The sequence below is a fragment of the Mustela nigripes genome, chromosome 13 (genome assembly GCF_022355385.1).
Source record: "Mustela nigripes isolate SB6536 chromosome 13, MUSNIG.SB6536, whole genome shotgun sequence".
NCBI lineage: Eukaryota > Metazoa > Chordata > Mammalia > Carnivora > Mustelidae > Mustela > Mustela nigripes.
In genome coordinates, this window is record NC_081569.1 from 69,944,137 (window position 1) to 69,966,891 (window position 22,755).

Below are 22,755 nucleotides of genomic sequence, written 5' to 3' on the forward strand. Positions count from 1 at the left end.
AGATCACAAGTAGGCAGAGAGGCAGGCAGAGAGAGAGGAGGAAGCAGGCTCCCTGCTGAGCAGAGAGCCCGATGCGGGACTTGATCCCAGGACCCTGAGATCACGACCTGAGCCGAAGGCAGCGGCTTAACCCACTGAGCCACCCAGGCGCCCCTACGTGAATCTTGATAGTAACTTTATTCATACTGGCCAAAAACTGGAAACAAACTAGATGTCCATTAATATGAATTAAAATACAAATACAAATACAAAAATACGAATTAAAAGACAAATGAAACTGTGATACATTCACACAATTGAATACTATTTACCAGTAGGAAGAATCAATTACTGATATAAGCAAGAATGTAGACGAATCTCCAAATCGTGAGGCAGAGCTAAAGAAACATCCACCAGTGAGTATGTTCTGTCGGAATCCCTTTGAAGTGCGAGGACAGGTAAAACTAAGGTAAGGGGCAGAGTCAGAGCAGTAGTTGCCTCTGTGGGTAGGTAGTGCTGGGAAGTGAGTGGGAAGGCCATCAAGGGAATGTTCTGGGGGTGATGGCAACATTCTATGCCTTGATGGGGTTGGGGTTACCCAGGTGGTAAGCACTTTTCAAACCTCACAGAACACAGACCTAAGACTGGTGTTTCACTGTTTGAAAATCTTACACAAAGAACTAAACAAATATGAAACTCTTAACAATAGACACACTAATATATTTAGTACGACATGTACTGAGGCATGTGATTTACTCTAAAATGCTTCAACAAGTAAGAGGGTCTGAGGACTGGACAGAAGGATAGGAAGACAGATAGAAATATAACAAATATGGTGAAACGTTCGTGGAAGAATCAGGTGGTAGGACAGATGGTCACTATAAAGTCCTTCCAACTTTATTGTATGCTAAAAATTGTTTGATGTTGGAAGAAATAAAGAAAAGTAAGAAACAAATTTCAGAATGCCAGTACTAGATTGGGGCAAAGTTGATTAAGGAGCACATCCATTTACCTATTAGTTAATAATAAATTGGCTTTTTTTTTTTTTTTCATAATTTTTTTTTAAGATTTTATTTATTCATTTGACAGACAAAGATCACAAGTAGGCAGAGAGGCAGGCAGAGAGAGAGGAGGAAGCAGGCTCCCCGCCGAGCAGAGAGCCCGATGTGGGACTCGATCCCAGGATCCCGAGATCATGACCCGAGCCAAAGGCAGCGGCCCAACCCACCGAGCCACCCAGGCGCCCAATAAATTGGCTTATTTAAGCAAAGAAATATATATGTATCTCAGTGGCTGGATATCAGTCCTGAGTCCCTAGTTTATTTGGTTTGCTTTAATTCTTGACAGCTAGGAGGGAGCCTGCAGGAGCTTGCTGAAATGAGTCACAGGATGGGTAAAATTTCAGACACAGGGACAGAGAAGACGGAAGAATGACCTGGAGGGCAATGATACACACTCAGATACACATGTCCATGCAAACATGGACAGACGTCTCATAAACACACAGGCACACCCCCCCCTCCACACATACTTGTTTCCACATGCTACCATTTCCTACTTCAGGTTTGCTATCAAAAACACTGCTAACCTCGTAAGTGAAATCATTAACGTCATATCCCCATGCATCAAGAGTTGGCCACTGTAGAATTCTATTTCATTTCATTCTATTATTTTTTTAAGTGGTCTCCAAGTCAAGCATGGAGCCCAATGCAGGGCTCAGACTCACAACTCTGAGATCAAGACCTGAGCTGAGATCAAGAGTTGGACCCTCAACCGACTAAACCACCCAGGAACCCCGCCACTAGAGAATTTTAGAATTGAAAGGGTCCTGGGAGATCATCTACTTCAAGTTGTTTGTCAAAGCTCTTTTTAAAGCCACAGAAGGCTTGCTTCAGATGAAATGGGGCCAGCCTCCCACGTGAGACAGGAACAGCAGAGGCGGTCCTGAGGAGGCTCTGAGCTGGGCGCCGCAGCTGACATCCCCGGCATCCTCCCACAGAAGCCAGGAGTTCTGAGAAGGAATGTTAAAGTCACTGAGCCAGTCTAAGCCTTCTGTTTTACTGACCCCAAACTCTAAGCTCAGGGAGGCCAGTAATTCACCGAACACCACACAAAGTCACGAAAGCCAGGACTTCATGGAGCCAGGGCCTGTGACTCCTACTTTGAACTACTCAGTATATGAACGAGTTCATATAAAGTTTATTATATGATCTGGCTTTGAGAAGAATCTCGAGCTCTCAGGCAGGGCACCTGGGTGGCTCAGTCGGTGAAGCATATGCCTTCAGCCCTGGTCATGATCTCCAGGTCCTACGATCACGTCCCACCTCGGGCTCCGTGCTCAGAAGGGAGCCTGCTTCTCTCTCTCCCTCTGCCCTTCCTCCCGATCGCTTTGTTTCTCAAATAAATAAAAACATTTTTAAAAAAATAAAAAAAGAAAAGAAAAGAATCTTGAGCTTTCACCTGCAACCATCTACTTGAGAGTGCACAGGCTGATTAGTTTCACTGGCTTATTTTGGCCAAAAGCAGTTTTTTTTTTTTTTTAAAAGATTTTTATTTATTTATTTGACAGAGAGAGATCACAAGTAGGCAGAGAGGCAGGCAGAGAGAGAGAGGAGGAAGCAGGCTCCCCACTGAGCAGAGAGCCCGATGCGGGGCTCGATCCCAGGACCCTGAGATCATGACCCGAGCCGAAGGCAGCGGCTTAACCCACTGAGCCACCCAGGCGCCCCTGGCCAAAAGCAGTATTAAATGGAAGGCAGTATTAGGACCCTGGAACAATTTGCTTTCCTCCTGGAAGAAACACAAATGGTGTCGATGGCCCCTGACTCCCCAGGCCGCCCACACCTGCCAGGCCTGGTGCCTCCGCCAAGCAATGCTGCCAGTCATTGAAGGCCCCGTGGCTGCAACCCAGCCTGGTAAGTAAACATGACAAAGTTTACCCAGTTCCGTGTCAGTTACACCCTTGGGTCTCTCCCTCCTTCCTCACATTCTTTGACCCACAAAGCCAGGCCTTAACGCTTTAACCCGGAGGAAGAGCTCACTTTGCAGTGCTTAGGCAAACAAACAGCAGCCTGTGCAAACAATGTGACCAGCTCTCATGTGATCTCCCCGGTGTGACTCCTTCCTGTGGAGCAGGAGCCTCCAGACTCAGACTGCTGCCAAGCCCGCCAGGGACAGGCCTGCTATGGGACCGGGGAGCAGGGAGGCCCACCCTCTGTGTCCTGCCTGCAAACACTCTCCCATTGAGCGATACCGTGTGTCCCCTAACTTCCAAGCCAAGGGAGGCGTGACAATGAGGGAAAGCCTTCAGGAGCACAACCCTTGGGAAGTGATACGTCCCCGGGAACATGCCGAATCCCCCACCCCACATGCTCAGCTGAGGAGAGAGCATCTTGTCTCCTTGCCTGCCTACTGGAAGGCATCTGCAGCTGTTGGCCACAAAAAGGACTGACGACCTGACATGGAATAGAGGACACCACAAGCTTCCTTCCCAGCAGCTCTCTGGACGGGAAGGGAATCTCCACATTCCCAGTCAACCAGGCCAGAGCAGCGATACTATGTTCCCTCTCTTCCCCTTCCCTTGTCCCTCCAAGCCCTTCCCAGGCTCCCCAGCATCCCCTCTGTCTCCCAGAGTCCTTTCCAGGCCCTCCTCCTGACAGGCTTTCTCTAGAGTGTCCTCAATTCCCAAAGCTTTGGCAACTGCCCTGGTACCTGTCCACCAGAGACCTCCAGCCTAGATCTCTCAACAGGTCTAGAGCACATTTCCAGTGGTCTCCAGATGCCAGCCCCTAAATGTCCTCAGATGCTCACAAATTCCAAGCTCTAATGATCATTACATATCCCGCCAAACCCACTCATCACCCTCAGTTCTCTTGACTGTCTAGTCAGAAACTTGGGACCCCCAAGTCCTAAGTGCTGGACCCCCTCCCCTCCTTCCACCCCCAACAACCAAATGGCCCTCAGGTGCTGGAAAGCCTACATCTTAAACAAGTCTCACCTAAAAAATAAACAAACAAACAAACAAGTAAATAAATAAACAAGTCTCACCTGTCTGCCCCATCCACCCTCCACTGCCATAACCATCGATGAACTCCCTGCTCCCAGCCTCCACCAATCTTCCCCTGACAGATGCCACAGTCGGCTAAGGGCTTCCTCAACGAGGCGGAACACCAGGTTTCTGTGGCTGTACAGATTGCCTCATCCACAGCTGAATCAGAATTTCCATGGGTGGGGTCCAACAAGATGAAAGCTTTGAGACCCCCCCACTCTCTTGTTGATTCTGATGAACAGCCAGACGTGGGGAGCCACTGTCCTGGCCCATCTTCCTACTCAGGCTTCTTTCCCTCTTCAGTCCACCTTCTGCCAGCTGTCACCACTAGCAGTTTCTAGAACATTCCAAGCCCTTCCGTGGCTCTCTTCCTTCTACCACCAGTTCTCCTCTTCTCACTGCCAGTGAGCAAACTGCTCTCAGATTTCAAGATTCAGCTCACAACTCCTGTCCTTGGCAGCACTTACCCTGTCAACCCTCTACCCCAAACAGGATTAAATGCTTCCTCTTTAGAGCTCTCTCTCTCTGACCCTTCCCCAGGTTTCTGGGTAGTTTCCCATTTTCTCCACTGGCACCTGAGCCTCAAGAGTCTCATCTTTGTACCCTGGAACCTGACACAATGACTTCCCCACTCCGTAAACATCTACTGTACAAAAATTCAAATTCCCAGTTTAGTTGCACCAATTAAACACTAAACTTTGGGGGCACCTGGATGTCTCAGTTGGTTGAGCCTCTGCCTTCAGCTCAGGTCATGATCCCAGAGTCCTGAGACTGAGTCCCGCATCGGGGCTACCTGCTTGTGGTAGGAGGGCACCTGCTTCTCCCTCTGCCTCTGCCTGCTCTTCCCCCTGCTTTGTGTGTGCTCTTTCTCTCTCTGTCAAATAAATAAAATCTTTAAAAAAAAAAAAAAAAGACTATGCTTGGTATTTTAGTTTTTACATCTTTTTTTTTTTTTTTTTTTTACTCTTTTGAAGTACCCATATATAATACAATGGATAAATCTAATTTTCCAGAGTTGTTAATGGTTAAGCAGCTGCCTTCGGCTCAGGTCATGATCCCAGCGTCCTGGGATCGAGTCCCACATCAGGCTCCTTGCTCAGCAGGGAGCCTGCTTCTCCCTGTGCCTCTGCCTACCATTCTGTCTGCCTGTGCTTGCTCTCCCCCCCTCTGATAAATAAATAAAATCTTAAAAAAAAAAAAAGAAAGAAACAAAGTGAGTGTTGCTGGAAAAGGAGGGGGATGTGGAGATGGGGTAACTGAGTGATGGGCATTAAGGAGGCATGTGATGTAATGAGCACTGGGTGTTATATGTAACTTAAGAATCACTAAATTCTACCTCTGAAACTACAAAAAAAAAAAAAAAAAAAAGGGAGGGGGGAGGCACTGTCAAATTGGATTTGGAAGGTGATGCGCTGCTGAGCAAAGCAGTCATTTCAGGTGGAGAGAGCCCTGCAAGCTAAGGCATAGAGTGTGGAATGGGCAGGAGTGCAGCAAGGGCTGCCAGAAGTTTGCGGAGCAGGAGCTGAGCAGTGGGGGAGATGCAGAGGCAGGACCTTGCGGCTGGTCAGTGAGTCTCAGAGTGACAGGAGCTTCCAGAGGGTTCGAAGAGTGAATGGCCAAACCGGTTTCTCTCAAAGAGAAATGCTCTCAACATTTCTAAGGCATGTTGCCAAATAGCTTTTGAAAAGAGAAGGGTCATTTTACACTTCCTCCAGTAGGAATTGCTACTCTCAGCACACTTCCTCCCAGGAGTCCCCTCTTTCTCAGAACCTCTCTCCCTGTGGCTCCCATGCCAGCTCTCCCACCTCCTCCTCCTTATCACGGCTCCATCTTGGGCAACCTCTGAATAGTTTTGTTCCTCTGTGAACTGTCTTGGCTCTCTTCTCTCCCTTGGCAAGGCTCTCACTGCCTGGGCTTCAATTCCTACCTTGGGGCAGAAGACTCTGGTGCAAGCTCCCCACCAACCTCTCTAATCACCCAGGGCACTGGCCCCAGGAAACCCCTTCATCGCCTCAAGCCCTGCAGGGACAAAGTCTGCCTCCTGACTTCCTAAGCTCACCTCCCCCTAGTAGGCCTTAGTGTGTTCACGGCACCCCCTGCTCTCAATCATCCAGACCCTTAAATCCACGTCATCCCTGGTTCCTCCCTCGACCCAGTCCATTCCTATCATCACCTACTTCCACACACACTCTGGATTCTGCCTGCGTTCACCCTGTCCAATATGGCAGCCCTAATTCTCTCCCTGATACTTAGGATGACCTGAAAATCCAGCCCCCTGAGACCCATGGGTACGGCTGGCATACTCCACTTCCTCAAAAACAGCCCTGGTCCCGTCTTCCCATGCTCAAAATCTGCACCAGAGTATAAAGCTCTGACCTAACTCTTCAGCTACCGCGACCCTCTCTTCTCAGCTCTATCACCAGCAGGCTCCTCCATCCCTGCAGGGCTTTAGCAAACTGAATTATTCGACATGTCTCATTTCTTTCTTTCTTTTTTTTTTTTTAAAGATTTTATTTATTTATTTGACAGAGAGAAATCACAAGTAGATGGAGAGGCAGGCAGAGAGAGGGGGGGGGAAGCAGGCTCCCCGCTGAGCAGAGAGCCCGATGCGGGACTCGATCCCAGGACGCTGAGACCATGACCCGAGCCGAAGGCAGCAGCTTAACCCACTGAGCCACCCAGGCGCCCCACGACATGTCTCATTTCTATCACTTAAAAAAAAAAAATCTTTCTAACCTCCCCCAAGCACAATGTTTTAATCAGAAAGTACTAAACAAATGTTTTATGGCTGATAATATATCAGTCTTCAAGGCATATGCCAGAAGGAAGATTCAACTGGGGGCAGGCAGGTGTGAAGTGTGACTTGAGCAAACGGGCTAGCCTGCAGATCAGGGGTGGTATGGCTGTCACCCACGGAGAGCCACCTCCGCCCTGTCACCCTGCTGCAGTGTCACTATTTGCCGCTGGGTGCAGAAATGGGGTTCAAGGGGCGCCTGGGTGGCTCAATGGATTAAGCCGCTGCCTTCGGCTCAGGTCATGATCTCAGTGTCCTGGGATCAAGCCCCACATCGGGCTCTCTGTTCAGCAGGGAGCCTGCTTCCCCCTCTGTCTCTGCCTGCCTCTCTGCCTACTTGTGATCTCTCTGTCAAATAAAATAAATTAAAAAAAAAAAAAATGGGGGTTCAGACTGCTTTAAAATGTTGTGTGGCTTAAACTGTGCAGAGAAGCAGCATTCCTGGGACATAAAAATGGCCAAGGGTCCCCGGACACAAATGTCGACTTAGGCCAACCCTGTGTACTGGCCTTCAAGGACAAATGGTTAGATCCGTAGACTTGGGGAATATTGCAGGAAGTGATGGGGAAGCAAGGGAGAGGGCTTAGATTTTGTTTCCATTCAGGAAAACTCATTAACAAACACGCTGTCTAAAACCTAAACAGCTATAAAAACTTCCACCTCTGCAGTTGACCTTATGGGGACTGACTAACCACCTGGAAAGGAACAGGCAACCTTGGGACAAAGGTGCCTATTTGGATAAAAGTGAGAAGGGATGGCCCTCCGTGCTCCTTTTGGCTCTGGGAATCTCAGATTCTCTATCCATCCAAGCTCCTCTCTAGAAAACTCTTCCATATCAGTTTTCCTATATTATGCCTGCTACCTAGTTGGTATTTAAAAATATTTGTGGTGTAAGGCACTTGATGATACAGAAGCTTACACTTGTGTGTTTTTGTTTCTAAAAAATCAGTTATCTAAAATAAGTTAATCAACAGTTTTCTGTACTCCAAAATATCTTCCAAGTATTGTTTTTTTTTCCAGAATTTTCTTTTACCTCCAGTAAGCTGAGGGCCTCAGAAGCCCTGTTGGATATCTGAGGGCTCACATGCTCAGCGGTAAACTCTTCTGGAATAATGGAGGTTCAAACAGTGCCCATTTAGAACTCTAGTTAATGGAAATGTGTTAGAGGGCACAGTAATTTTTGGATGGTTTGTACTTGTAATTAATTCAGCATAGTAGAAGAAAAAAACATTGAAACAATGATTTATAACTATCGTTTGTATCTATAGCAAAGTGTCTTTTAAAATATAAACCCGAGGGGATATATCAGGGGGAAATGGATAGATTCTAGTCTTAGCCATGGGAATACCAGCAACCATAGAGTCTACTCCGCTGGGGTGTGAGAGGATCCGACTTTATGGCTATTCAAAAATCTTTTTTTTCAAATTATTTTTTATCCAAATAATTAGCCAAGCTCGTCTCGGGAGATCCTGGGTTCCAGAACGCTATCTTTCTATATAATGGGTGGAGCCCTCAGCCTTGGGATAGACATAGTTTGCAAGAAATGCTCTAGAGTGACTCCCAGAATCAGCATGTACGTGAAAGATGCTTTATAAATTGTAAAGCAATGTGTGTGAGGTGAAGAGCCCGTGGCCTCTGGATTCACAGAAGCCCTCTACCCCTACGGGTGAAGCTTGCCTCATAACGCCCAGGCAGCTTTCACTTAGGACTTGAACTTAAAGGCACGTGCAGGCATTTCTGAAGACCCAGGAATTCTAGAAAGCATTCTGAATTCTGTAGTCCTAAGCTTCTTGTTCAGGGGCTCCGAGGAGGGTCAGGAAGATTACGGATACTATTAATCGCCGGGGTCTGAGATTTCTATGTACCCGTGGGCAACTCTGATTCCACCTGTGGCTCCGGAGGAGGGGCGGAGAGGCGCGGGGGACAGGGGTCGCGATCCCTGGGCACCGGGAAGCTCGGGTCGGGGAAGGCAGCCCGTCGCACTTGGTCTTCCCATCCCGAGTGCTGCCGGTCGCCAGGCCCTCTGCGGCGCTTCCTTGCGGCGAGCGCTCCAGGTGCGCAGGTGTGGCCTGGGCGCCAGGTACAGTCAGCGTTAGCGCCGGCCACCTTCCCTCCCGCGGGCCCGCCCTTAGGTACCTGCGTGTACAGCGCGGCCACAGCCATGGGCCAGACAGGCCAGGACAGCTCGAGGGCCGTGAAGCTTCGAGGCTCGGGGGCCGGGCGGGAGGCTCCGAGGCCCGGGGACGAGTGACCGTCAGCGCGGCCGGCGCGTAAATCAGCGCTGGGCCATCTTGCCGGGGCAGTTTTCCAGCGACCGTCTACTCACCTTCCCCTGGTGTAGCCGCCTCGGGAGGAGAGCAGCCGCCGATTGGTCGTTCCCAGCCAGCCTGGCGGGTCCGCGTCGCGATTGGATGGGGCGGGGGCTGCGGGCAGGGAGCGAGCCTCCTCCTGGCCAGCGCTGTGCGGTCCAGTGGGTCCACCTGGCGGGGGTGCTGAGCCGTCCGCCCAGGCTGGATTACCCCCCCTCAGGGGTCGGAAACAGGTAAGTTTTGAGACCCTCCCCGTCCGAGTTTTGGCTTCCTTAGTTAGCAGCGTTTAGTGGAAAGCGCAGAGGATATGATCATGGCCACAGAAAGTCCAAGAGAATCAACAAATTATTAGAGCTGGTAAGAGAGTTCAGCCAGGTGACCGTATTCAAAATCAAATATAAAAATGAGTAATCTTCCTTTGTGTGAGGAATAATTATTCAGAAAATCCGACAGAAAGTTTGATGGAAAATAAGACATTTACCACATCAATGAACATATAAAGTGTCCGGAGATCACACTAACAAAAATACACTTGGCCTTTGTGGGGAAAATGTTTAAATTTCTCTACAAGGACATAAAAAGAAGGGGGGTGGTAAAAATGCCATTTTCGTGGATGGGAATATTTAAAATTGTACAGGTGTCAATTCTATCCAGATTAATAATATAATGTATAAGCCTAACATAATTGGAATAAAAATCCTAGGGGGACTTTTGGAAAATTGTGCAATGATTCTATATTTTATATGAAATAAAATTTATGTAGAACCAAGACAATCTTCAAAACAAAAACCAAAGAAGTGAGATTTGCCCTATTATATATTAAAGGATATCACAAAGCCATCATCATTATAACACTGGCATTGGAATGGAGAAATGAATAGTGGGACAGAAGGGAGTCCACCAGCAGGACCCCATATTATATGGTGGCCTTAAGGATCAGAGTGGGGAAGAAAAGATTATTTAATAGATGGGCCCATTGTGTGTGTGGTGGGGGAAGCAAATCTATACAAACGCTGTATCCCCTCAAAAAACTCCAGGCAGATTCACAATCAAAACTTAAAGGTAAAACCATAATGTTTGCTGTTTTTTTTTAAAGATTTTTTTTTTTTTTTTTTTTTTTTGAGAGACAGAGTCCAGGAAAGGGGAGAGGAGCAGAGGCAGAGGGAGAAGCAGACTCCTTGCTGAGCAGAGAGCGGATCATGGGACTTGAGCCCAGGACCCTGAGACCATGACCTGAGGCAAAAGCAGATGCTTAACCTACTGAGCCACCCAGGCACTCCTAAAACCATAATATCCCCCCCCCTTTTTTTTTAATCACTGGGCTTTAAAAAAATATATTTTATTTATTTATTTGTTGGCAGAGGAGAACCAGACTCTCTGCTGAGCAAGGAGCCCTGATGTGGGACTCGATCTCAGTACCCTGGGATCATGACCTGAGCCAAAGACAGATGCTTAACCAACTGAACCACCCGGGCATCCCAAACCATAACATTCTTAAGAAAAAAAAGAAGGGTACCAGCTTTTAAATGTTAGGTTAGGAAAGAATGTCTTAAGATACAAGGTAGCAAAATCATTGGGAGAAAAAGTGATGAATTTGAGGTCATCAAAAGGAAAGATTTGGGTTCAGTGAAAAACACCATTCTTAGAGAAAGGCAACAGTCTGGGAAATACATTTGCAACCTAAACAACCAAGAAATGATTAATATCTATAATATTAATCTAAGACACATTTGAAACTACTGTAAATTCGTTTAAAAAAAGACAGTAAGTCCAATTTTTAAAATTGACCAAGAAAATTAATAGGCAATTTGCACATGAGAACACTCTAATAGCTAGTTAACACATAAAGAGATGTCATCCTTATTAGTAACCAGAGAAATACAAATGAAAACAAGGAGATATCACTGTATAGTCATCAAACAAAAATATTTGGAATGGACAGCATCAAATGCTGCCTTGGATGTGAGAAAATCACTTTTTGCTCACACAACTGGTGGGAACTATAGTGATACTGTCATTCTAGACAGCAATCTGAGAATACTTACTGAAAATAGGTTTAGGCAGACAAATTATCACATAGTCATGAACAAGACAGTTAAATAAATCTTCATTATAACACAGTTATATATTAAAGGAGATACTCACCAATATTCATCAATAGGAGATAAATAAATAGTATATATATAATACTCTACAGCTGTCGGCACAAATGGATGTGATCTACTTATATCAACTCAGAGATATAAAAGCAATGTTGAATGCATGTATAGCAAAAGTCTTTATATATATTTTAAAACTAGCAAAAAAACCCTGTAATATTATGTAAATTCATGGGTAAAAGTGTATATAAATAAAAGCGTGGGTGATAAATTACAAAGTAACCATTAATTATGCAAGAGTGAATATCTATGAAATTGAAGGAAATGAAATTAAAGGAGGAACCAAAAAAAAAAAATTTAAGGGCCTGGCACAGACCAACAGTGATAGGTCCCACAAAAAGAGGATTATGATGAATTCAATGTTGTGTACATCTTGTCCAAAATAATAACATAGAGAAAAAGAAAAGACATAAAGTGGGTTGGAGAGGAGCGCCTGGGTGGCTCAGTTGGTTCAGTGTCTGCCTTTGGCTCAGGTCATGATCCCAGGGTCTTGTGATGGAACCCCTGCATTGGGCTTCCTGCTTATCAGGGACTCTGTTTCTCCCTCTTCCTCTGCCAGTCTAGAGGTCTAACTGCTTTTTTCCCTAAGTAAAAAAATTTTTTAAACTTTTATTTTATTTTTTAAAAATAAAAATTACCAGCTGATTTGATTTTTTAAAACTAGCAATATCTAGGGGCACCTGGGTGGTTCAGTTGGTAGAGCATGTAACTCTTTTTAAACAATTTTTTAAAGATTTTATTTATTTATTTGACAGAGAGAAATCACAAGTAGACGGAGAGGCAGGCAGAGAGAGAGGAAGGGAAGCAGGCTCCCTGCTGAGCAGAGAGCCCAATGCGGGACTCGATCCCAGGACCCTGAGATCATGACCTGAGCCGAAGGCGGCGGCTTAACCCACTGAGCCACCCAGGCGCCCAAGAATGTAACTCTTGATCTTGGGTTTGTAAGTTCAAAACCCACATTGGGTTGTAGAGATTACTTACAAATAAAATCTCTTAAAAAATTAAAAATTGTGTCAATTTACTTCTATGAACAGTGTATGAGTTCAGTTGCTTATAGCTTCATCAATATTTGATATTGTTAGTTTTTAAATCTTAGCCCCTCTGTATGTTATAAGATCCCTCACAATCTCTGCCTTCTGATATGTTTAATCCATTCACATTTAATATAATTGTTGATACGATTGGAGTTATGACTGTCATTTCATTTTCTACATGGCTTATATCTTGTTTTTGTTTCTCCTTATTTTTTTGTGATAGTGGGTTTTTTACTACTGATTTGTTTTTTGTGTGTGTGTGCACACCATTTTAATCCCCACTTTTTAAAAGGACTGTATTTTCTAAGTTACTTTTTTAGTGATTCCTCTGGGGATGAAAATGTGCATCTTAATTCATCACAGATACTTGAGATTAATACTGTATTACTTTCCTACAGCCGCTGTAGCAATGTACAACAGACCGGGTGGCTTAAAACAACTGAGATGTGTTGTCTCACAGTTCTGATTACTAGCATTACTGCTGGGTGAGGGGTTTTACTGCACTCCATTCCAAATCAAGGGAGCCCCTCCAAAGGCAAAGTTGCTGGTTTTCATAGCTCTCCTGACTCTGGTGGAATTATCAGGCTATCTGAGCTGGGTAAGGGGAGGATGATGGGTGCAACCCCAAGCAATGTTGTCAGACAAATGCTGTTCTTACTCAGAGGTCAGTGGCTTGTTGTGAATAAACACTACTATTTTGTTGTATGATGTTTGTCCATTTATAGAGCCCTAAAATTGTTGTTTTTGACACTTCTGTCCAGCGTTGTCCTTTTTTGGAGGAGAGAATTTATTGAACTTCTCAGTCTGTCATACCAGAAGTCAAAAATCTACTTAAAAAAAAAAAGATTATTGAAAAAAAATCCTTATAACACACACTTTATCTATCTTAAGAATATAACTCAGTGGTTTTAGTAGATTCACAGATTAAACTATCACCACAGTTAATTTTAAAACAGTTTCATCATCTCAAAAAGAAATTCCATGCCTTGAGGTTATTGCTCCATCTTCTCAATTCCCCGAAACCAACTCCTCCCAGCCCCAAGCAACGTCTAATCTACAGTATGTCATCTTTCCTTTTTCATCAGTTAACCTGGCTAGAGGCTTATCAATTTTATTGATATTTTTAAAGAATGAGTTTTTGGTTTCATTCATTTTCTCTTATTGATTTTCTGTTCTCAATGTCTTTGATTTCTGTCAATTTTTGTTTCATCTTACTTTGCATTTAATATTCTCTTCCTTTTTAAGTTTCCTAAAGTGGAAGCTTAGATGATTATTTATAGGTCTTTCTTCTTTTCTAATGCATGCACTCAATGCTATAAATATCCCTCTAACCACTGCTCTCACTGCACCCAACAAGTTTTGATAAATTTTCATTTTCATTTACTTCGAATATTTTTAAAATTCTCTTGAGATTTCTTCTTTGAATGAAAGGGGTGACTGGTGGCTCAGTCGGTTAAGTATCTGCCTTTGGCTCAGGTCATGGTCTTGGGGTCCTGGGATCAAGTGTTGTGTCCAGCTCCCTGTTCAGTGGGGAGTCTGCTTCTCCCTCTCCCTCTGCTCCTACTGCTTATTCATGCACACATTCTCTCTCTCAAATAAATGTAAAAAAAAAAAAAAAAAACTTAAGAAGTATGTTGTTAAAGTTGAAAATTTGGGGATTTGCCAGCTACTTTTCTGTTATTTATACCTAGTTTAATTCTATTGTCATCTGAGAGCAGACACCATATGATTTCTGTCCTCTTAAATATTAAAGGTGTGTTTTACAGCCCAGAATGTGTTCTGTGTTGGTGTGTGTCCCGTGTTCCATGTGCTTTGAGCTTATTTATATGACGCTAACAAAAATCTTTTATTTCCATATCTTTATTTGAACAATTTTCTACGATAGCTAGGAGAATACAGCATTAATGACACACATTTACTAAGGACAACATTAGACAACTACAAATTTAAAGCGTAAATGTCAATCTGATATTGTTTTGGTTTTCATCTTAGTACTAGATGATAACTGGTGAAAACCCATGTTTCAAAGGCTTTTGTTGATATGAGGTGAATTATTAACTTAATTTTTTAAAATTCCATGTGAGATATGCTGGGACGGTTTCAGTTTAAAACCAGAGTTATTTGATAATGTGTTTCACTTCTTAGTATTTCTGCTTCTTTCCTAATGGCCATATATTTTCAAGGATTAACTGTATCATGTTTTTCGACATAGATCAAAATGGAATCCCTTTTCCGATCCAACAAGGAAAAATACTTGAAAAACTGCAATGTTCAGTTTCATTGTAGTTAAACGACACATCCGTTTCACAGTAAATTAATAACTAGAATTAGCAATTCACATACAATATGTTAAATGTCATGATGAGCTCATTTCTCAACATTGGTAGAGCAATTTAAATTTTCCAAGGACACAAAAAAAGTAAACATTACTCCAGGAGTCCACAAAAATATATAACCAGCAATCATAAATTACAACACACATATCCACATTTGAAGGAAAAATTCACTATTTGTTGGAAAATATTAAATGGCTCAAGTGATTCAGAGAGCCTGAAATGTAGGCTAAAGTTTTGTAACATATGGTAACAATAAGATGTTTGAAACCATTGACTGAAAAATGCATGAAAATGTACTGACCTACCAAGCATTGAATTATACATACCAGTTTCCACTCGAAAAACATGTTTCTTTCAAAGATTTCAAGCTGTATCACAATATTGAGGAAACATTAGTCATTTTCAGTCATTTTAGGAAGCTAATGACACTCATGAAGTTAAGCTAATGGATATTTTTTGCCAGACCAAATTAGAAAATTTAAAAAATGTATAAAATGCATCTTGGCAGCTATTTCACAGAGTACCTTCAGTTCCTGATTTAATGAGAAATCTACTGTATATAACTCCAGGTTGATTTAATTTGGGGTAATACAATGGATTAGAACTTAACAGAACTCTTCTCTGTTTTCATTCAAACCTTTATATATAGTACAGGGTTCCTAAAAAAATTTTTAAAGCATGTCCATGGAAGGCTTTGCAGTTGTACCCTTTACTCTGTATTAAGAAAAGATCAGGGAGAAAACATGCCATTAAAGCATTACCAAGAAGCTAACTTAGCTATTTCTTCCATATGTTCATTTGCTTCCTTCTGACACAAAGCTCCCCAAACTCAGGGCCACTCTCTTGGCCCACATTCACTGGCTCTGAGACTGGTGCTGAGCTGTAGTACCTGTTTGGAAAGAACAGAAAAGACAGGAAGGCAAAGTCCCAGGAGGGAGAGTCATGCAGGAAGGAGAGAAAGGAATTCAGGGTTGGAGGCCCCGCCCAACCCAAACCCTCACAAAACCTTGAGGAACATGGCCAGATGTCCTCTCCAGGTAAGTCCATCCCTTACAGAGGAGAAGTTCCAGAGAACTTAAGGCAGCTCTCGAGGGAAGGGAGCAGGGGTTAAGGCGGTCCTCACAGCACAGCCTGAGAAGAAATCACAACGCACTTCTCCGTGAGCAGAGGCCACAGCCATACGCGGAGCCTCTCTAACACGCATGCAGGGAGTACACCTCCTAGCTCTGGAGTCAACACTGGCAGCATGCACACACGGTAAGGTTCAGACACACGGACTTGCATATGGCTTGCCTGGGGACAGGCCTCCGAAGGTGCCCTGGGGTCTTGGCTGCAGGCTGCACAGCTCCCCTGGGGGCTCTAATGTGGCTCTGAGTGGGCTTGGAGAGTGACCTACCTCTTAACTTTGGGGAGGCTTGCTCAGCTTCCTGCCAGGTTGAGACAGCCTGCTGTGAATTAAAAAGACCTTAAGGCGGGGTGTTGCACCCTCCAAGGGAGCCCTGACTCATCAGAAAAATCAAACCTAGGTGTAGGGGGGAACGGCAGAGAAGAAAGCTGCCAGGCTCTGGGCATTTCATCTTGTTAGCACAAAGAACCTGGCACATGGCACTTGCTCAGTTCCCAATTCTGCCAGTTGCCAATTCTGATAAGAGAAGGAAAAAGAACACCTCTCGCTGACCCAGGGCACCCCATGGGTACCAGGAGAAACAGACTGTCCCCCTGGAGACTTTTCAGTCTCCTGCCTCCACCTGTCCACTGCACAGCCTCGGCTGCAGGCAGGAAAGGGGCGTTGCCGGAGGGTGATGTGACCTCAGCAAGTCTCTGACCTTTTCTTTCTCCAATTATCATCAGCAAGTGACAGTTGGTCAGTGGGTCATAGCTACCCTTCCAACCTTCCAGCGCTGCTGTGAGGATACAATGAGGTAACAGGACGTGCACCTAAGAAAAGCATAGCCAGGTGCAAGGTTTGGGTCTGCACTAGAATGTCAGGGTCACACATGCATTTTTGCTTTCAGTTTCATCCTAAACAGTGGAAGCTCCCCAGAGGACCCTTGATGATGTCTTCTGGGAAACTCTACATTCTAGTGACTCTGTGTGTGTATGTGTGAAAGAGAGAGAGACAGGCAGAAATGGAGGCAGCAGGGGAGAGAGAGAGGGGAGGGCAGGTGGGTATATGAATATTGTGTAAGGATTTCTCAGGATGGGACAGGTGCCCTTTTACCTAAGGTACCAGGAGAGTATTTTCTTAAAACAATCACTACACTGAAATTCCCGTATTTTCAGAGCCGCCCTCACATGTTACTAGAAGATCTGATCTCTATAACACAAAATTACTCACCCAGAAAGAGCCAACTCAACTCTCAATTATCCACTAAAACAAAGGCAATAAAGCAAATCGTACAAACTGACTGGAATCCCCAAATTTCCTTTCAGTAGGCTTTGGAATAGATCTTTTTTGTACTTTTCGACTTGATGATAGAAATGTCAGGTACATGGAGATTTTTCAAAACTTCCAAAGCAATCGCTTTGTGGACCTTACCTTCCCTCTTCTCTGGTTAACGCTCAGGTCAGGCAGACCAAAGTCTTAACCTAAGAAAAGCTACAAGGACAATGGTTCATTTTTTAGCCTTGCATTCCAAGATCTGAGCAGAGTCTGTATGTAAGGTAAGTGGGGAGACTGTTGAGAAGGAGCTGTTAGGACAGAACCGTGTTCTTTCAAGATCTTTCTCTGAATTCCCACTGTGTGTCACAGGGGAAATATGAAAAGGCAAATTAGAGATGATGTTAAAGAATGTGCTGCCGAGAAGTGAGAACAACAAATATCAGCCTGAAGGGAGGCCAGAGGGGCATCTGAGGACTAACACCATTCACTGCCTTCCACATAGTCAGAGTCGGTGAGCAGGCGGGTGATGTGATGCATGGCTCAGCTGAGAGAAGGGAAAGAGTGAACAGTAGAATGGGCGGGTGGAGGGCTGGGGAAGGTAGGTTTGAAGCTGGGTGAGAAAGCTGATTGGAGAGAGGGTGAGCTGTCCTCAGAGGCGCTAAAGGAAACCCCTAGTCAGCAGATTACTGTTGTGTCCTCCAGAAAGTAACGGAGTAAACGGAGTTGTTTACCAGGTCTTGCGGCTCCCTGGTTGTAAGGTATTCTTGTCATGACTAAAGATATTTAGGCTGCCAAGAGAAGTTAATTCAGATCCCCATCTGGGGTCCTGGGTAGGCCTCAGAGGAAAGTGGAGCCTGGAACAGTAGAATCTTCGTGTGACCATCACTGAACAGGAGAGATTCTGGCCCAGGTGTGGAACAGAGTTTCCAGCACTTTCCAGCAGAAAGGCAGGAGACAAGAGAGAGATGTTTCAGGCTAAGAGCTGTCGGGGTAGGATATAAAGACTGCGATGGCAGCAGAAGCTACAGTGTGCTGTTGAAGACCTGACAAGATGCAGGTTGTGCACAAGACATGTTACACAGGGACTAAGCTGGGAAAGGACCTGGAAGGATTTCCTGGTCTAAGGTGGACTGCCTACACCATGGTGGCAATTTTTTTTTTTTTAAGCATCTCCCCTATGCAATGAGTCAGTATTCTGGCACATTTTGCACTAACCAAAAGATTACAAGAGCTCATTGTTCATTGAAAACCACATTGACAACTGGTGAAAACTAAGAGAACCTGAAAGAATCAGTAGTGTTTTTGGTTGATTTTGCAAATAAATAAATGTATCCAACCTGAATACAGCAGTACATGATTCAGTAAAAATTACCCAAACAAATCCACTTTCGAAAAGCATGTAAAAATCATGTACATTTGAGAAAGGTTATATCTACACCAACTTGTGATTTTACATTTAATTAATCCCCCAGGATTAAGAGGCACCAAACACTGATCTTTCTATTCAAGGGTGAATTCACTGAGTAACTGCACCTCATTTCTCTATGATCCGAGTGCTGAGAGGAGAGAAACTTCATATGTGCGAGGGTCCAACCTTCTTACTATATAAATGGGGAATGTGAGGCCCAAGTAAGTTAAAAGACAGTGTTAATCTTTTAATGATAATCTTTATCATGATTTGAAACTGACTTCCATTAATATTGCACATGTTTTAATAAGATGTCATTTTTCATAGACCACCTAACAGTTAAGTTATATAAATCTATGTTTATAATTCAGAACCAGAGTTTCTAATGAAAGCTAAGAACTTGTTCTTGCACAACCTGAAAGACCCACTGTTCAGGATTTCCAGGAAAAACTGAGAAGATGCTTAGTTAGGATTTCAGAATGAAACTTACAGGATCTGGGTCTTATTGAAACATATCCTCTGTAAAATTTAGCAATCTTCAGATATTTCTTACATAAGTCTTAAAGTATTCCTAATATGATGCTCTTTAAAGTATCTAGTGGTACTGAGAACATTTATAGAAGTTGCTAAGCTTAAAAAAATGGAACCATAGTTATTTATTACACACCTTCTTTTGCATAATTTATAGGATAATCAAGGTTTCAAGACCTGCATCTTCCCTAGATAGTGACTGAGATTAATTCTTAATAAATTAAGAAGAAGAAAGAAAACCTGTCAGTACTGAAAATATGCAGTGCAGGAATCTGGCCTGGGAACTAAAAATAAGTCACTTCACAGAACACTGTACCCCGATGTGATATCCACCCAGGGAAGATTAATGAGCACATCAATGTAATACATTCTGAATAAATAATGACATCAACAACAGCCACTTTGTCTAATCCTATCCCTAAATGTCAAACATTTTGTCATATTTCTACATGACTTGCCAGTGTCTGCTACTTGTGCAGGTGAATCTGTATATATTTGCACATAATCCAGTTAAAACTGATCTGATTGAATTGTAAACAGAGTTGATAAAAGAGAAGCTTATTGTTGTAGTGCCTAATGAGAATATCGCTTATATATTAAAGAACACAGTATGTAGCAGCAATTTAAAATGCTCAGTAAACTACAGTACAAATGCACTTCTATGCTATATGGCAAACCAATATTCTCTTAAGATCTCTATAGCATAGGGACACATAGAAGGAAGTTACTTGACAAATACTTTACATATTGCCAGTTTATTTCTTTGATCAACTTTGACAACATCAACATAACTGATTCCTGAACTGATATGATATGTACTCAATGGCAATTTTTCTTTCAATTCTTCTGGTCCGCGCAGGGGAGGCTCCTTGTGGGTGCTTTCCTAACAACACTCATACCTGGAATTTACATGTTTACCGTACCACTCAGATGCAGTGCTAAGGACTAAAGCAAATCCCCCCTCCTTCTGTCATTCACCTGCATGTACCCCGGGATACCTAACTGGTCCAGGCTGAGTGTTGCTATTAAGGTAACACGGCACAAAGAAGCCTATCGTTCATCCCCAGGTGATGAAAGTGTTCAGGGAGATTTCCAGTTAATAACTTCTCATTGGAAAGATAAGTAGTGCTGTCTCTTTAAAAATGTCTGTTCAGTAGCTCACTGGAAATAATGGGTTCTTACTGTCCCTGTTTGCCTTGGCATCGTGTCACTTTCAGACCCGTGATATGAATCCCAGGCCCAGGCTGGCTGGAATCTGGATGGTTTCCAGGGCGAGGGAGGATGGGTTGAAAGGAAAGGTGACAGGAAAGATGTGTTTAGCATCCATGAGCAGCTGAGGCGAGTCTTTCCTGTCTCGTAAACGCATCTGAGATAAAAAACAACAACAACAACAAACAGCGCGTCAGTTCTTTGTAAAGATTTCTCCCCCACCAAAAATATACCAAGAAGTCCTCAACTAATAAAGAATGTTTTTAAAACACTTCCTTTCTCTAATAAGCTGTTATCAAAAAGGTAATACACTGTTAAAATGAGATAACACAATAATAAAACACAGTTTCTCTCAATAAACTGTAAAATTTTCATTCAGAAAACTGAAAAAGAAAGCTTGGGAGATCTTACCTGTATAGTACGAATAAACGATACAGAGACTCTTTCTTCAAACTCATTAACTGGAGTATACAAATTCAACACTTTGACAATCTGTGAGAATGAAATGATCAAAGTTTTTAGCATATTATCAAACACACACTGGGTACTTATAACCTGGAAAAGTAAAAGAATCTATGAATAAGTCTGTAATTCTGCTCAGGGCTGGGTTAAGGGGAGAGAGAGAGCTGGTCTAAAAGCATATTTAACTTTACTATATGAATTTTTTAAATAAGAATGTATTAATGTAATATTTGTATATTTTAAGAAGCAATATAAATTTGGAAAAACAACCAAAGTACACAAAAGAACACAACATGAAAAGGAAAAGGGTCCTGCTCAATCTTCTCAGTTTACCCAAGTGGCAACCGTTACTAGTGTCCCTTGTTTCTATCCAGCTGCTTTCTATACAGAGTGTACATATAATCTAGGTAAGATGCCTACATTATGAGACACATAAAGAACATTAAGAAAGTGCAGGAGCCAACACAGAAATAACTGGCAAAAGAAAAATGGGCTCATTTTATGCCTTTGTCTTGTCTTGTGCTGTTGCCACTGTCCTCAAATGCCTTGTCCAACACATGTGAAGCCAGCTCAGAGATGAGAGCAATGGTTGGGGGGCTTCTCACTTCCCTAAGTGTCACCCTTGCTGACTGCTACAGTGTCTCTCAGCAGGGGGAGGTGCTTCACCTGGGCAGTAGTTAGAGCACTGCACATGGAACAAATGGCTTCTGCATCGTCATCTGTCTTCTTTTTCACTTGCAAGAGCTGAGCAGCCTGAATGAGCGGTTCCAGGGTTTCCTTAGCCCCGCTATTCATCAGGTTCTTGTCGCGCAGCCATTCTTCCAGCTGACTGACATTGTACCTATGCCAAAAAGAGAGAGAGGGAGAGAATGCAAATTTACTGAATGTTGTCATAAATGTCTTAATTTTTTATGTACAGCTTTGTCAGGAATCTCAGTGAAAATGACAGGCAGTATTTTTGTTCAATTTTCTTAAATCTTACCAGCTGTGCTTAAAATTTTATTATAGCCATGAGGTTTATAATCATAATTATATAAGAGTAAATGACTAGAGGATATAATTAACTTCAATGGAAGGTAGAAATGGAGCCTTACGGCAAAAATTATGAAATAAAACTTGCTGAAAATCAAAATAGAACATCCCACATGGCCGTGTCCTTATTAAACAGCTGACCAAAAAAGGCTTTCTAGCTTCTTTTACAAGTCAGAGGAGAGAAATGATAACCTTTGAGTACCCTTTCCTCCTTCAGTCAAATTCCAGGGTAGTCAAAAAAACAAGATGTTCCCACATAGAACTTGTGCCACAGCCCTCTTTAGGGAAGAGCCTGGGTGACAGAGTAGTGGCCTACAGAAGCCCAGGGATCGAAGAAAAGGTAAGTGCGGGCACGGGGGAAGCATGGAAGAGACAGAGACCCCAGATGTGGCAAGAGATGTAGAAATCACACAGATGCTGAGGTTTCAAGAAGTGGTCAACCAGGTGACAGTAGTTCTCATGCTAAAATGCTACATGGACACACGATCAGAACTTTGCGGTCAGGCAAATAGAGGCAGTATGATATTATGACAGCGCCTCACTGTATGGAGAAATACATAAACAAAGCTTATAAAGACAAGTAAATTTTACAACCTGAATGAAGGCAATATCTTTTTAATGTTAACTCCAATGGATGTGTGTCAGAATGGAAAATTTGAAAAGAATGCCAAGGTTTCCTGAGATTAACTAAAGACTTATGTAGGAGAGATCCTATTTTCCTCTCTTGGTGACTATTCTGTTCTTTTTTTTTTTTTTTTAAAGATTTTATTTATTTTATTTGACAGACAGAGATCACAAGTAGGCAGAGAGGCAGGCAGAGAGAGAGAGAGGAGGAAGCAGGCTCCCTGCTGAGCAGAGAGCCCGATGCGGGACTCGATCCCAGGACCCTGAGATCATGACCTGAGCCAAAGGCAGCGGCTCAACCCACTGAGCCACCCAGGCGCCCCATGCATGTTTTACTTTTATAATCAGAATACAGGTCCACAAAAAAACATGTACGTGAATCTTTTTTTTTTTATTTTTTTATTTTTTTAAAGATTTTTATTTATTTATTTGACAGAGAGAGATCAC

The 22,755-nt window shown here is 43.3% G+C and overlaps 2 protein-coding genes across 6 annotated transcripts in view; both read right to left on the reverse strand.

Annotated features, from left to right (window-relative positions):
- Positions 1 to 9,179, reverse strand: part of MYO5C (myosin VC) — a 91,592-nt gene extending 82,413 nt beyond the window's left edge. Inside the window, exon 1 of one of the 2 annotated variants that reach the window (XM_059372842.1) lies at positions 8,958 to 9,179. In XM_059372842.1, coding sequence (XP_059228825.1) covers positions 8,958 to 8,984 — 27 coding nt within the window. In that variant the 5' untranslated portion in view covers positions 8,985 to 9,179. The remainder of the gene's footprint in view (positions 1 to 8,957) is intronic. The other variant, XM_059372843.1, reaches the window with a different exon arrangement.
- Positions 9,180 to 19,717: 10,538 nt separating this feature from the next.
- Positions 19,718 to 22,755, reverse strand: part of MYO5A (myosin VA) — a 196,726-nt gene continuing 193,688 nt past the window's right edge. For all 4 annotated transcript variants that reach the window (XM_059372844.1, XM_059372847.1, XM_059372846.1 and 1 more), the window contains 3 exons: positions 21,319 to 21,493; positions 20,602 to 20,682; positions 19,718 to 20,347 (listed from right to left, as the gene is read on the reverse strand). In XM_059372844.1, the coding sequence (XP_059228827.1) occupies positions 20,195 to 20,347; positions 20,602 to 20,682; positions 21,319 to 21,493 (409 nt within the window). In that variant the 3' untranslated portion in view covers positions 19,718 to 20,194. The remainder of the gene's footprint in view (positions 20,348 to 20,601; positions 20,683 to 21,318; positions 21,494 to 22,755) is intronic.